At 35.3% G+C, this 15,544-nt stretch overlaps 1 protein-coding gene across 2 annotated transcripts in view; it reads left to right on the top strand.

The window, feature by feature from the left end:
* The first annotated feature begins 63 nt into the window (after positions 1 to 63).
* Positions 64 to 15,544, top strand: part of LOC149803576 (double-strand break repair protein MRE11-like) — a 62,254-nt gene continuing 46,773 nt past the window's right edge. Inside the window, exons 1-2 of one of the 2 annotated variants that reach the window (XM_089953316.1) lie at positions 64 to 184; positions 14,378 to 15,416. In XM_089953316.1, coding sequence (XP_089809442.1) covers positions 14,381 to 15,416 — 1,036 coding nt within the window. In that variant the 5' untranslated portion in view covers positions 64 to 184; positions 14,378 to 14,380. Of the gene's footprint in view, positions 185 to 9,223; positions 9,324 to 14,377; positions 15,417 to 15,544 lie in introns of those variants that run through there. The other variant, XM_089953317.1, reaches the window with a different exon arrangement.

Below are 15,544 nucleotides of genomic sequence, written 5' to 3' on the forward strand. Positions count from 1 at the left end.
TCAACTTTATGCATACATTCGAGATTTGTAACTTGTAAATTATATCAATCCAGTCAAACATGCCAAAGTTACGAAGTACCTTGTTTGGTGTAGAATATCCGAAGTGAAAGCGTTTTATGGTTAAACCAAAGAAAAAGCTTCCCTCTGTTGTTGTTAAACTGAAACATCAGTTTTAAAAAGCAGGGTAATCGCATTGTCATTCGTAAAGAATATGTTAAAACCTAAAATTATATCAACACGTAATTATTTAGTACTGAAGGATCAGCATCATCATCATCAGCATCATCATCAGCATTATCAATCACTTACGTTAAGGCTTAACCCAGGAGGTCGTTGGGGCGCCATAGTAGTCTATAGACTGACTCTACATCCCCGTTTGTTTGTACCCCCTAACGATTTCAAAAACGAGAACGTTTAATATGATAAAAAGTGCACAGAACTAAGTCAGTTGAATCATTGATTTATAATTTCTAATCTGATTGACCAGAATGGCACTACTGCTGGCATCCCCTGCACCCTTTCATGCTTAACGGACTTTCCATACTAACACGGCGCGATATTGTGTACACTATAGGCTAGTTTATTTCCATCAGACAACATAAAGACGTAGTTCATCATGTTCGGCAACTGCCGGATACTTCCGTCAATTACATAACGTTGAGAGTTTGGAATTATATCCCTTTGCATATATGAACATTGAAATTAAACCGCCTGTTAAATCCACATGATAAGCAAATTTGTAGTTGTCATTATTTTCCTTTGCTTGATTCGACATTGTAAATATCGGAAGCAGATGACTTGTGTATGTACATCTGTAGTCGTGATACACCCCTTTGCTGAAAATGGACTTGTCCAGAAACTGGAAATGGATCCGAGCATGTCCGTCTATTACACTGAAAACTTGCTTTAAGCATGAAACGTGCATAAGATGATGATGTTAGGGCCACTCTACTCACAGTCAGGTTAGAAACTATAAATCAATGAATGAATTGACTAAGTTCCTTGTACTTTTGATCACATTAAAGGTTTCCATGATTTAAATCGGTGGGAGGGTACAAACAAACAGGTTTGTATTGTCAGACTGTAGTCATACAATGTAAGACAGCACAAGTTATTTTTGTTTTAGTGCTGATGCCCAAAACATAAATATCAGCGTAGAGGTCTTACATGTAGAACTCGCACCACAGTCTCTATCTTTACCTGTAATCTGCTGCCCTTTGGGCATCTCCAAATCGCATGCCTATCCACTCGTTAATGTTGTCTTCCCACTTCTTTTTGTCTGCCTCGTCTTCAGCACCCTCGCACTGTGCCTTGCAAGATTGTTTTTGCCAGTACAGATCTTGAGACATGACCTTACCACTTCAGTTTACACTTTTTTTTACAGTGGTCAAGAGGTCTTCATAGGATCCGATGGCTCGTTGGATCCTGTTGTGGACGTCTTCATTGGTTACATGGTCAGTGTATGAGATGCCCAAGATCTTGCAGTAGCATCTCATTTTGAAGGTTTGAATCCTTCTTTATAGGTCTGATGTGAGCATCCATGTTTCACAAGCATACAGAAAGATGGATATGACAATTGAGTGCATCAGCCATATTTTGGAACCAAAAGAAATGTTGGTATCTTTCCATAATGGTCTCAGCCTTGTTATTGCTGCTGTTGTCTGGGCAATCCTGCAGATTAGTTCTGGTTTGGAGCCCTTATCTGATAATTGACCCCAAGTACTTGAAGCTTGTCATTCTTTCCAGCTTCTGTCCAGTGACCTTTATATCTGCACTGAAGCTGTTGGTGTTGTTGGGCACTAATCTTTATACCATATGCTGTGGAGGTTGTGTTGAGGCACTCAACCAAGTCGGCCAGTTCTTTTTCATCTGCTAAACCATCAATATCATCTGCAAAGTGAAGGTTGGTGATTGTTCTTCCTTCGATGCTGACAGTGCCCTTGTGGTCATGCAAGGCATAATCCATGATCCTTTCCAGGAAAATGTTGAAGAGTGTAGGTGACAGTATACATCCCTGTCTGACTCCAACTGCTGTTCAAAACCAATCTCCTCTGCTGCCATTGATGATCACAGCACTGGTGGCTTTGTTACAGAGGTGCTCAGCAACCTGCACCAGATTTGAGCTGATGTTTTACTTCCTCTTAGTTGCCTATGAGGCTGCATGCCATGCCCTATCAAAGGCCTTTTTGAAATGTATGAAGACGTATAGATTCTGCTAATGCTGAAGGTATTTCTCGCAAAGGAGTCTGAGATTGAAAAATTGTTCTATGGTGTTCCTTCCTGCTTGGGAGCCTGCCCCCCCTTCAGCAATAATTTTCTCTGCTTGAGGCTTTAGTCTGTTGAGAATTTTCTTCAGCATTACTTTGCTCAGGTGTCTGATTAGACTGATGGTTCTGTAGTTTTGGCATAGATGTAGGTTTCCTTTCTTGGGGAGCACCATGACCAAGGATGAGTCCATGTGGTGGGTCATTCTCCTGTCTGCCATATCTTGTTGCAGATTGTTGTCAGGACTGTGACTATCTCTTCTCCTCCTGCTTGAATGAGATCTGCTGGTATGTTTTCAACCAGCTGACTTTTCTTTCTTTAGTGACCTAACTGCAATTTCTACTACTTCACGAAGAATGGTGTTGTCATCAATTTCTTCTGCCTGATGGCAATTTAGTACTGCTGGATCTCCTTGAGTCCTATGATTGTACAATTCTGAGTAGTATTCTGTCCATCGCTTGAGGATCTTTTGATCTTCTGTGGCACTTTTATGATTTGTCTTGGATGGTGGTAGTTTTCCCTTGTTTATGCGTTGTGAGATCTTTCACTAGTTGATATGCCATTTTGCTGTCATTTGATCTCAGCTGTCTTTGATTTTGCAGCATCGTCTTTCTATCCAGGATTCCTTCACCTTTTTCGTGCTTTTCCTGATCATATTGTGTATCTCTGTATTTTCTAGCTTTCATGATCTCTTTTTCTCTTTTTCAGTTCTCTTCTTTTGTCACATAGTTCAAGGACATCTGTTGTGACCCAGTGTTTCTTTTTTCAACGATATTTGCCAATGATCTTGCTAGCTGTGCTAGTCACAGTTGTCTTAAATGTGGATGTTAAGGACTCGAGGTGGGTGTCCTGGCTATCCAGAGTTATCAAAGGTACAAATTTACCACCTGTCATTTCTTCGAAGGCTTTTGCGACTTTTGGATCTTTCAGTTTTTCAAGGTCAAATCTGATACTTGGTATGTTAGGCTTTTTGATCATTTTCAGGTGGAGGCAAAACGTCATTAATAAATCATGGTCACTTCCAATTCCTGCTCTTGGAAAACTTCGTGTTCTGGTGATATTCAGTCCTTGCAGAATTGTTTTTTCACCAAGATTTAGTCAGTCTGGTTGTGATGTTGTCCATCTGAACTGTACCAGGTCCAATTTCTAGATGCTTTGTGAGAGACGAATGTGTTGGCTTGCACAAGATTGTTTTAGGCAGCAAACTCCAAGAGTCTTGAGTCCACTTTCATTTGTTTCTGCATTGCAGAAGGGTCCACATGTGCTTTGCCAGTTTGTGAATCAACTCCCACCTTTGTATTCCAGTCTCCTTGTACAAACAGAATGTACTTCTTGGGTGAGTTGTTAATGACCTCTTGCAGTTGGTTGTAAAAATTCTCCAGTTCGTTGTCATTATAGTTAGATGTAGGTGCATAGGCCTGTATGATTGTGATGTTGAAGGGAGTTGTCCTCAGGCAGATGGTAATGAGCCTGCTTGAGACTGGGCAGCAACTCATAAGACTGTTCACAATGCCCTTGTGACTGGTCACTATGACCCACATGCACTAATGACCAGGACCAATGCTCGCCGCATACCATCTGTTGCTATAGCCCAATATCTCACAAAAGGATGTGATCTAAACTTGTAATGCGAAGCCCGTAACACTGTATTATTACAGTTCTTAATGTTCCTATTGGTAGATATTACAACACTTGCTATTGCTTGTGTACTTACAATTTATACATTTTCAATGACTTTTTCTTTCTATTCCAGTTTTAAAAAATCTTTGTCAATCGAAGGGTCTAAATGTAAATAAAACAGCATATGGTGGTTGACCCACATTAACTTATCGTTGGGAAACAACTCTATATTATCATGGTATTTGCCTGAGTTAAGGTAGCACACATTATAATAAACATAAAATACAACTTACCTGTAAGAAGAAATGTCCACGCTTGTTCAGGTAAAAATATTTTCACAATAAACAAAGGGATCCAATGATCAGATTGAACACACAAATGTAGTTAAAGTGGAAATCCATGAATAACCAACATTACAAATCAAAAACAATTATTATTTAACTTTATTTGAATTTTAAATACAATGTGGGCAAAGAAGTATAAATATTTAAGAAGTTATTAATAATATCATTATTATTATTGAAATATTACTGACTTGAAGAAAATTTTACTGTTATTGTATTCTTATTTACATACGAGAAATATGATCTTAAGCAATATTTCTTCAATTTTGGTCCATATTGGCTACCATGGAATGAAATTGCAACCATAACCTTGTAAAGACATGAATGTCACTATCAGTATATGACCTATAATCATCAAACATCAGACAATACACTGAATATATTTTGTAATCAACGCCAATAAGGCTGTCAACGGGTACCCAGGTGAAGTTTTCTGTGGTTTTTGACAGCCCTAAATGCCGATATTCAGATGGACAAGACCATTTTTCCCCAGTTTCCTTTTGTAAGTCGAGTTAAATGGCTGCCAAAATGTTCATTGAAAACAAAACATTCCAGAATGTGGGATTAAAAAGGTTTCCCCATGATTGCAGCCAGTCAGTAAAGAGAATACTGCAAAATAATTTCATGGCTTATTTGGACCAATCAGAGTGACATCAACTGATATGCAACACATGGTGATATAAAAAAATATGAAACTGCAGATACTGTAGAAAACTGTACCATCTCAGTCATCAAACACATGCCGCATTTAGTATTTACATTGGATGGAAATGAAACAAGGCAGACAATTGGTACTGGATTCATTTCCAATGGACTAACAGTGCTATACATATCAATGGAGATGAAAACAATAACATATACACAACATTATAAATATTTTTCAAATGCATTTGTTCTTGTCTTTATTAGCAATTGGTTGTTGCTACAGGCTATAGCGATATATTGTTTTTCTTCATTGTGTTTTATTTGTATTCTCCTTTTTAGAAATCACGTGAAGTAAATAATGGACTATCATTGCCATACCTATCAGAAGAGATTTAAAAAAAAAGAAAGTCTAACATTTACACAACATTACAAACAATGAATACATTTACATAACATTACAAACAATGAATAACTGAAAGTACCACATAGATCTTTATAATCAATTTCAGAGTTCTGTCAAATATGACAAATCTTGCTGCTTACTAAAAATTCATAAATATGTACAAAGATCATTATTCTAAGTCTTGTCAAGCAAAGTTTTAAAACATAAAATCGAATCAATATTAAACTAACAAAGTTGAACTCAAAAGTGTTTTGCATATTTTCAAACAAAGTATTAATAAAGTCAACATAATACAAGTAATGGCTTCAACCTGTGCCATAGGTAACTAAAATTCCTAAAATTGTGCAAAGATATTTACATGAAACCAGTTTTAAAAAATCGGAACAGTGGAAATGCATAGCCATTTATTGACAATGGACAAGTGTATTTCTAGTTCATTTTGCACAGCCTTGGTCAATGTTTGCCATTATTGTGATGTTCTTTCCTCCTTTGCATGCATTCTTTGCCCAGGTTTGCATCCTGCATCTATTTTTGGCTGGATGCATTGGAATTTTCTATCGGAGGAAAGTACCAGAGCTTAGTTGCTTTTGCAAAAATTTTGTAATGATTCTTTTCTTTTCTGCTTATGTTTTTGTGTGCCAAATGGTTTCATCAATTACATATAAAGAGGAAGGTTTTTCACATTCTTGACCTCATGGTATTTCATGATGAAATTTGCATGTCTTACATATGGTGATACAGCAAAGTTTTGTGAACATTCAGCTTTAAGAATACAATTGTTATAAATTTTCTGTATTCCAGGTAGTTTTTAAGCCTTTTGTGCATTCTTAAAAAGTGCTTTCTAAATTTTTTACATGAAATGTGTCAAGTTAAAATTCTGTTGCTGTTAAAACCGATAGTGCATTTTCATTACAGCGTTCATGTACATTGATCTTAATATAACTGAAAACTTTTAAATTTGGTTGTGACAAGGTATTTATGGTCAATTTTTATTAATCAGTGACAAAAAAATAATTAACTTATTTGGACTGTTTACACAATTTTGCATCTATTCATCTATGGAGGGGGATTACTGCCATAATTCTATGCTTGTATTTTCTAATCTTCCTTGATGCATTATTGTAAATGGCTGCTTGCAAGTGCTACTTTCATAATTCTGTCTATGTATATTGTATTCTTCATCGATGCAAATTGTACGTGGCTGATTGCAAGTGCTACTTTCCTTCTGCATTATTGTCAATGGGTGCTTGCAAGTTTGATAATTCTAGTCATCAATTTTCTAATTTTCCTTGATGCATTATTGTAAATGGCAGTTTGCAAGTGATACTTTCATAAATCTGTCCATGTATATTTTATTCTTCATTGATGCAAATTGCATGTCAGTTTGCAAGTGCTACTTTCCTTCTGCATTATTGTCAATGGCTGCTTGTAAGTTTGATAATTCTAATCATCAATTTTGTATTCTTTAGTGATTCAGGCTGTAAATGGCTACTTGCAAGTGCTTAGATCTACTTTCCTTCTGCGTCATTGTATCTTGCAATTTGCCAACTACTGAATTGATTCAGTAGTTTGTCGTATAGCAAATGCTATGTCAGTTATTAAAAGTTTTAGTATTCTACTTATAAACGTGTTATATCACGAGTTGCACAGATTGTACCTTCAAAATTCATGATTATAATGTAGCATCAAGCATGTTGCAAGTTTGCATCACTGAAGTTAGCATAAAATAATACCTCATTATGGCAACAGATGGCACTGTGACATGTAAATTTCTTATAATACGACTGCTCCCCTGACCCTAGCAACAAGAGTTTAAACCACTTTATGGCATGTTTGGATCTTCATATTTAAAATATTCGAATTATATTACCGCATTACAATAAGTTCTCAGAGTAATAATATTTAGAAGAGCGGTGGCCTGCAAGAAACACAAAACAAATTAAATGTATCAAATACAATTAGATGCATTTACACAATGTTATATTTCCGCTGACCCTTGCCACCCCATTTTTATTTGGACATTTTGTGTCTGTAATTTACCTCTGCAGCATGGTAGCAGAATGGGGTAGCCACTAACAAGCAAGGTTTATGGTCATAATTTATTTATATATTCTCATTCACAATGTTATCAATTTAGAGCATGTTTGATTGCAGTGCAAATTCTGCTTTTTGGATCAGTAAAGACCACAAAAGGTTTGAGCAAAATGCAGATAATCACACCTCAAGGCCATACTTTCTCTTGTCTATGAGAGATACGACATTAATTGTTACTGTTAATCTGCAGTTTACAGGGGTAGTTTTTATATATATATATATATATATATATATGTATATGTATATAAGGTATATATTAAAATTATACAGAATTCTTATATTTGTATGGCATGGATTATTATGCAATAGCCAGCAAGTTTTGTCACTATTTGGCTGTTAGAAGTATCCTCATATCTGCAGCTTCATTTTAAATCTCCAATTCCAATACAATAGCAAGAGGCAAATGACTTGAAACCAGGACACTCCATACAAACTATATACTGTAGCATAGCTCTATGCTACAAAAATATGAATTTATTTCATTATATAAGAAAATAAATTCTAAGAGTATGCAATATATTTTCTATATCTAAACGTAAAGAACATTTCCATACAATTATGAGATGCTTATTTCCACATGTGTATCAAACTAGAAGCTACATTTTTATTATTTAAAATCATATTCATTCCATATATTTAGCAGTTATATAGAACAGATAAGATGATTGATTGTAAGGTATTTCACTGATATAACATCAGACTCCTTTGGTATCAATTATAAAAATATATTATATTGAATATAAATAACGTTACTACCACTTCAGTAACCAGTTCAATTTGTTTTTATTATTACTGCTACAATACAGTACCAAACTTGTCTGATACATTTGGATATGAAATTAATTTAGTAGTTAAAAAAATTAATACAAATTTGTACATGTAACTTCTACAGTTGTGATTGTTTTCTGTTAGAAGAGTAAGACCTCCCCCAAATAATTTTAAAAAAAACAACTTGTAATGATTTTAATGCTGCTCACAACTCGGGCTGTTGTAGAATCCACCCCCACCCCCTAAACATCTTCATTCATTATTTTATCCTGTTTAAAATATAAGTTATATTGTCATGACACAAAAAATATCAGCACAATACAACTATGCAATAAAGCAAAATAAATAAATAAAAACTATGTACAGTCCTGTCTTTAACTTTTCTTAGGAAATAATAGAGAAAAAAAATATTAAATTAAACTGGCACTCATGAAAGAAATATTGTTTGATCAGTTAGTCCAGGGGTGTCCAAACTTTTTGCAAAGAGGGCCAGATTTGATAAAGTGAAGATGCCCGGGGGCCAATAGTTCCTTCTGATGTTTTTTAAGCACAAAAATTACATGCAGATATACACTGTTATAGAATATAGAACAATAAATAAATAAAAAAAACAAATAAGCAATAAATAAATAAAGCAATTTTCATTGTCACAATTATCTTTATTTTTCAAATGGCAATGTAACTAAATATAAGCCACTCAGGCAGGTATGAACAACTCTAAAAACACAATTCTGCCTTTCATTCATATCTGGAGAGTCAGATAACATTGAACTGTATGTAATACCTTAAATTTCCATGAGTTAGATAAATATCTTTGCCTCATGGTCATTTTAAACAGGAGTTATAACTAAGGCAAAGTTTTCTGTTATCATTAAAGTTTCAAACAGGTGAATTTTGTTTCTGTCTTTTAAAAGATCTTTCAGAAAATAATAGTTTGTGCCACAGGTACATAACATCAACAGTTATAACCAAATCTTATTCAAGAGTTTAATAAAGTAAGTGCCATAAGTCTAAGTGCATAAGTGTGCATTAGTTGCCATGGCAGAAATGAGCGGAGAAGGGTTCACGTGCTAGCGGGCCATAAATAATACATTATATGACCGAAGCTGCGGGCCGTATGAAATCTTACTGCGGGCCGGACTTTGGACACCCTGATTTAGTCTAAAAGAAAAATTATCATACAGGTAGGCAGTTATAAGGAACAAATACCTAGATTGTCTTGTTACATTGTTCTTATAGATTTGTTTGCCAATCCCTTTTGTTTTTCACTTTCACATGAATAAAACATGAATGAAGACAAGCTTTTCACACAATCTGGCTTTTGGATTGGACATACTATTATAATTGCAAATTCTGAAGAATTAAAACTATAAATTCATGATTGGCCAAGACACATTTCCTTTTGTATACCACATGCATTTGTAAATTATGCCTCATGAACAGTCAGGTTATATTCCCTAGTGACCGTTTCAAGAATTAATCCCCCAAAACATTCAGTATTCAGTATATACATGGTACATAAATGCTCACCTTTTGGGTTTTTTTATTATTATTTTAATATGTTGTTTGCACTTGCTATGAGAAAAAGAATCATGAAAAGGGTTATATTTTATTTGCTAAAATTTTTTATTTCTAATGCTTTGACCTTCACAAAACTACTATATTTATGAAACAGATGAAATTTTAAATTTGGCCTGTTATCCCTAATATATGTGCCTTGGGCCAAGAGATAAGGTGAATTCCATAATTTAAATGACTTAATTACTCAGAAGCATCGCTCCAGTGGCCTCATGGTTAGAGCACCCGCCTCGGATGCGGGGGGGTCTTGAGTTCTATCCTCGGCCAATTCATACCAAAGACTTAAAAAATTGTGCTAACAGCTGCCTCGCTTGGCACTCAGCATTAAGAGGTTAGTGTTAGGACTGGTCGGCCTGGTGTCAGGATAATATGACTGGGTGAGACACTACATGTCTGTGGCATGGTGCCCCAATGCTTGACATCACTATAAACTGCCACACTGCAAACATCATAGCAGTATGATTCAAATTCTTAAAGCAATGTTAAAATCTAAATTAAACACTTCACTGTTAGGTGTCCTTTGAGATATCAGGCCATCAATATGATGAATCTAATCATGAAAATGATTCACACCACCAAAGTGATACCAAAAGTTCGATATAAATTTAATGTGAAGAATGACCAAATATTTTTATTATCTGATTCCTTTGTATAAACATAAAGTTTTTTGAGAAAACAGGTCTTTTGAGTCCAGTTTTATGTTGCAGTTTGTTTACTTTTTGCTTAAGCATATGCTGGCAATATTTACCATTCATGTTGTCATGAGTGACCTTTAAAACACGAAAAAGTTTTGAGAATTTTGAGAAAAATGAATACACATTTATTCCATATTCTTGTAAAATCAACTCCAGTCAGTTAAAAAAAGAAGATGTGAGTTTAATAGAAAAGAATGTTAAGCATAAACAGACATATTTCTAACGAAATCAATATAAGAAACACACAAACAGACCTTAGAAAAATTCACATTATAGACCAAACCTTATCTTGAACTGTGCTTCTGCACTAGAATCATCTTTTTATGCATACAGCATGAAATTTTACATTCTTGTCACAACTTCAAATAATGAGGGAAAATGTTTTGCTTAACAACCAATATGATTGTCACAGCAACCATCTTGAAAATCTAGTTATCAATAGTTTTTCTTAATGATGGTCATATGAACATTGGATTTTCACTAAAAGACCTTTTATTTCCACGTGTGGTTACTCGTAAAAGTGAAAATGGTGCTAATCTCACATCTAATGTGGCCACAATGGCAGTCATCTAGAAAATCTTGTTATTCCATTCCACCTGAATGGAAAGTCATATTGGTATGGGTTTTTCAACAAGTCGTCTTATTTTAATCTAATTGGTCGTAAATCAGAATAGTACCAATCTGACTTCCAATATGGCCACCACAGTTGCCATCTTGAAAATCTTTATTGCTGCTTCTCATGAACAGAAAGTCATATCAGCATGGTGTTTTCACTGGAGTACTTGTTATGGTGTCTAGTTGATTTTAAATAAAAAAATTGTTCTTATTTGTAATCTTATCAGTACTGCTCCTAGATAGACGGTTATATCAATAGAAACATTCTTATGATGTCCAGTTCGCATAAAATAAAATGATGCAGATCTGGCATCCAATGTAGATACCAAATCAGCCATTTAGAAAATCTTATTGTTGCACCAACTAAATGGAAAGTTGTATCAACATTGGGTTTTTACTAGAAAACTAATTGTGATATCTAGTTGGTTCTCAATGTATATGGTGCTGATCGGACCACAGATATGGTTGCTACAATGAACATATGGAAAATCTTGTCACTAATTCTCCATTAACCTGGGGTTTTCACCAAAAGCTTTGTAATGGTGTCTAATTTATACTAGATGAAAGGGATTTATCAGCTAGTAGGGCTGGCACATTTACTAATTTGAAAAGTTGTTGCTCAAGAACATCAGAGATGGTTTCAACAATCAGCAGTTACAAGAAGAAATGGTCATGAATTCATGGAAATTTATTTTGGTCTGCAAACCATCAGTCCCTTTGAGAGATTTTTGTTCATCTTCAGTGGAAGAAAATTTTCTATGTGTTGTCAATACAAATATCCAAGGAAAATAAAGATGAAAGAATGATTTGGTTGCTTTTAGACCGAATCAACTGCATCCCAAGTTTACAGATTATATTGCACTTGTTCCCAAAGAAGTATAAGATGGCAAGTTTCATTGGCTGATAGAAATGTTACACTGATTTTTATTATTTTTTGCACTGAGAGCACATAGTTAATCATCATTTATAGAAAATATAATGATGAGAATGTGAAATCCTCAGCAAAAGGACTGCTGCATCTATATCCAAAGTAGTGTACAGGGAGGAAAATGTGTTTATTCAAATGTCCAAAATGAAATAAAATGACAATGTGGAAGGTTCATGAAAAGAGGGCTAATAATGATCACATGGTTTGCAGATTTATAAATTTATGAAGTAAATATTTACTCTGCCAGCATTATATACTTTGAATCTGTCATCGTTGAGTAAGACTGTATCAGTTTGCTACAGTTTCCTTGTCCTTAGTGAAAACATTTATTTTAGCAATGAAACTATAAAACTGCTGTGGTGTGACTCCACAATGGCTGAGTGAAAGCAAATAGTGCTGGAAAAGTGAATATTTATTGCATAAATTAATAAATCCATTGTGTGAGATCTTGTAATAACAATAATAATAATAATAATAATAGTACTAATAAATAGTAACTTTATTTTCAAAGATTGACTCAATTAGTTACAAATGAGAAACTAATCTACCTTGATGCTGTCTATTATATACTTAAGATACAAGCTAATAATATGTTTACACACACACAAATACACACACACAAATACACACACAAATACACACACACAAATACACACACACAAATACACACAAAAGCAAATACACAGTACATAAACAACTATTCACATAATTTGTCTTTGATTTTCTTGAATAAGCAAGGAACAGGTAATGATATTTGTCATCCTTGTTTTTTTTGGGGGGGGTGTTTCAGTATAAATGACCCCACTTTTTGATTTGCTATAGACAGTTGAGTCCCACTGTTTCAGTTTTCTGGAGTGAACATTGGTGTCACATATTGAGATGGGTCAAGGTCATGGTTCTGTATTTTATGTTTTCTGTGCTGCTATTTTACAGATTATGAGGCTTAGGTATGAAACGGTGTATCCATCACTAATAGGTGTTCTGCATACAACAGTGGGGTGGGTGGGTCCTAAAACTTGAAATATAAGTAGTATATAGCAATGGACAGGAAGAGGGGCTGGAAAAAACTGAAGTTCTTGAAAATCATTTGTGTCACATGAGTCATTTCTACCTTAATTTAAAGCAGAATACAAACATTATCATTTTAAAGCTATTTATGTTATTTACCATCCAGAGCACAAATTCCATACATGGTTGATGTTTTTATACAGTTGATGCAAGTGTGGTGAGAAAGTAGGCATACCTCCATTTTGTCTGCCAAAACAGTATATGCTTTATATTAAATCAGGCTGTCATAAATGGATAGCATGTAGATGTCATAAAATAAATGATGCTTGATGTAGACAGTGTTAGCTATTTTGTCTGTTGCTGCCAGTATTTGATAAGAATTCAAGATGTAACGTTTTGACGCCAAATTGATTTACAAAGTTCAGAAAATTGTTTGAAATTTTATTGGTGCTATCTTTTATACTACTTTTGTCTTAAGTCAACTTGTGAACTTTTCTCTCAAGGTCAAACACAGTTGGAAACTTGTGAGATTGGCTTAAATTTATCAGATTTTTTAATGTAAGAATAAGGAGACATAAATATTACACTGAAACGTGGTGTTGAATAATTTGATCATTATTTTTTTTGTTTTGAGGATCACTGCATGATTTCATGTGTGTATAGTTATGCTTTTTCAGTGAATGCCAAATGATTGTGCCCTTAATGAACAGCTGGGCATTATGACGGCAATTAATCATGACTCCATAATTTTTGAAGAAAATTATATGAATATTTTGCTTGAAAATTTTAGTTTTAAAATTTATTTGACTAATGTTCAGTTAACTCATTAACCCCTGGTGCCACATTTGTGCGTCAGGAGGTTTGTACCCTACTTCTGAGCTCTGTAGTGTCAAGGCCATTTAAGATAGACCGATATCAGTGGTATTATTAACTTTATAGACACTACATACACTGCTTTTATAATTTCAAATTCTATACCATACTGTTACTTGATGTCCATTTCGAGGGGGATGCTTCTTCAAGGTTAAGGCCATGTGTCAATATTATAAGCTTTCTTTTGTTTCTGCTTTACACGGGGGCCCCGAGTGGTCTAAAGCGCTCTCCGTTACGGATCACTGCCATCTCACCTTTGTCTGCGTGGGTTCGAGTCCAAGGCTCGGCTAGTGTGAGTACGTGGGAAAGCCTGCCAGTAGCTTCTCGTGGGTTGGTGGTTCTTCCCTGGGTTTTTCAGGGTTCTTCCTCCACCATTAATACTGGCTGCCATGTATAGCCTATCGTGTGCTGAAAAATGGCGTTAAACACTACAACAACAACAACGATCATGAAACAGTTTGTGGTAGATGGAAGAACATGGACACACTTCTATCCCATTTATCTCATTCAGGGTTTTATTTTTATGTTTACTTTTTTACAGACAATGCCTCCTATAGAAGACCAAGAGGATCAGAATGTGTTCAAGATTTTAGTGGCTACTGACATCCACCTTGGCTACTGTGAGAAAGATGCTGTTCGTGGAAATGATTCTCTTGTTACTTTTGAGGAGATCATGGAAAATGCAAAGAAGCATGAGGTTGACTTCGTTTTGTTAGGTGGAGATTTGTTTCATGAAAATAAACCCTCTCGTAAAATCCTACACGGTTGCCTTGCTCTTTTCCGACGCTACTGCATGGGAGACAAACCAGTCCAGTTTGAGTTTCTCAGTGATCAGTCTGTGGATTTCAAGCACTGTCAGTTCCCTGGGTTGAATTATGAAGATCCAAACCTGAACATTTCTATTCCTGTGTTTTCAATCCATGGTAACCATGATGATCCAACTGGTCAGGGGAATCTGTGTTCTCTGGATCTGATGCACACTGCGGGAGTGGTGAATTACTTTGGTAAGACTACATCACTAGAGGGAATACAACTTAGTCCTCTTCTCTTGCAGAAAGGGAACACAAAACTAGCACTCTATGGGCTGGGATCTGTCAGAGATGAAAGACTTCACAGAATGTTTTTACATAAAAATGTTACAATGCTGAGACCACGTGAAGACAAAGATGACTGGTTTAATTTATTTGTGATTCATCAAAATCGTTCTAAACATAGTGCCACAAATTACATACCAGAACAGTTTCTGGATGATTTTCTGGATCTGGTTATATGGGGCCATGAGCATGAGTGTCGGATCGACCCAGAATGGAACAGCATTCAGAACTTTTATGTAAGTCAGCCAGGGAGCAGCATTGCCACCTCACTGAGTGAGAGTGAAGCAGCTCCAAAACACATTGGCTTACTTCAAATACGTGGGAAGGATTTCAAGATGTCTAAAATACCATTACAGACTGTGCGACAGTTTTATATGAAAGATGTTGTACTTAGTGACACGAGTCTAAATCCGGCAGACCATGATATAGTCAAGAAAGTAGAGGCTTACTGCCAAGAAGTTGTGGAGTCCTTACTGGATAAAGCAGGTGGGTTAGAAAGAAATGATTTATTGTATTCTGCTGTTAATTGCTCCACTGCACAAGTTTCTGTTACTGTATGTTCTTGGCCAAGATCATGGGTCCCAAAAGTGTTACATATATGCCAAAAATTGAAT

The sequence above is a fragment of the Sinohyriopsis cumingii genome, chromosome 3 (assembly GCF_028554795.1).
Source record: "Sinohyriopsis cumingii isolate HCF-2022 chromosome 3, ASM2855479v2, whole genome shotgun sequence".
Lineage (NCBI taxonomy): Eukaryota > Metazoa > Mollusca > Bivalvia > Unionida > Unionidae > Sinohyriopsis > Sinohyriopsis cumingii.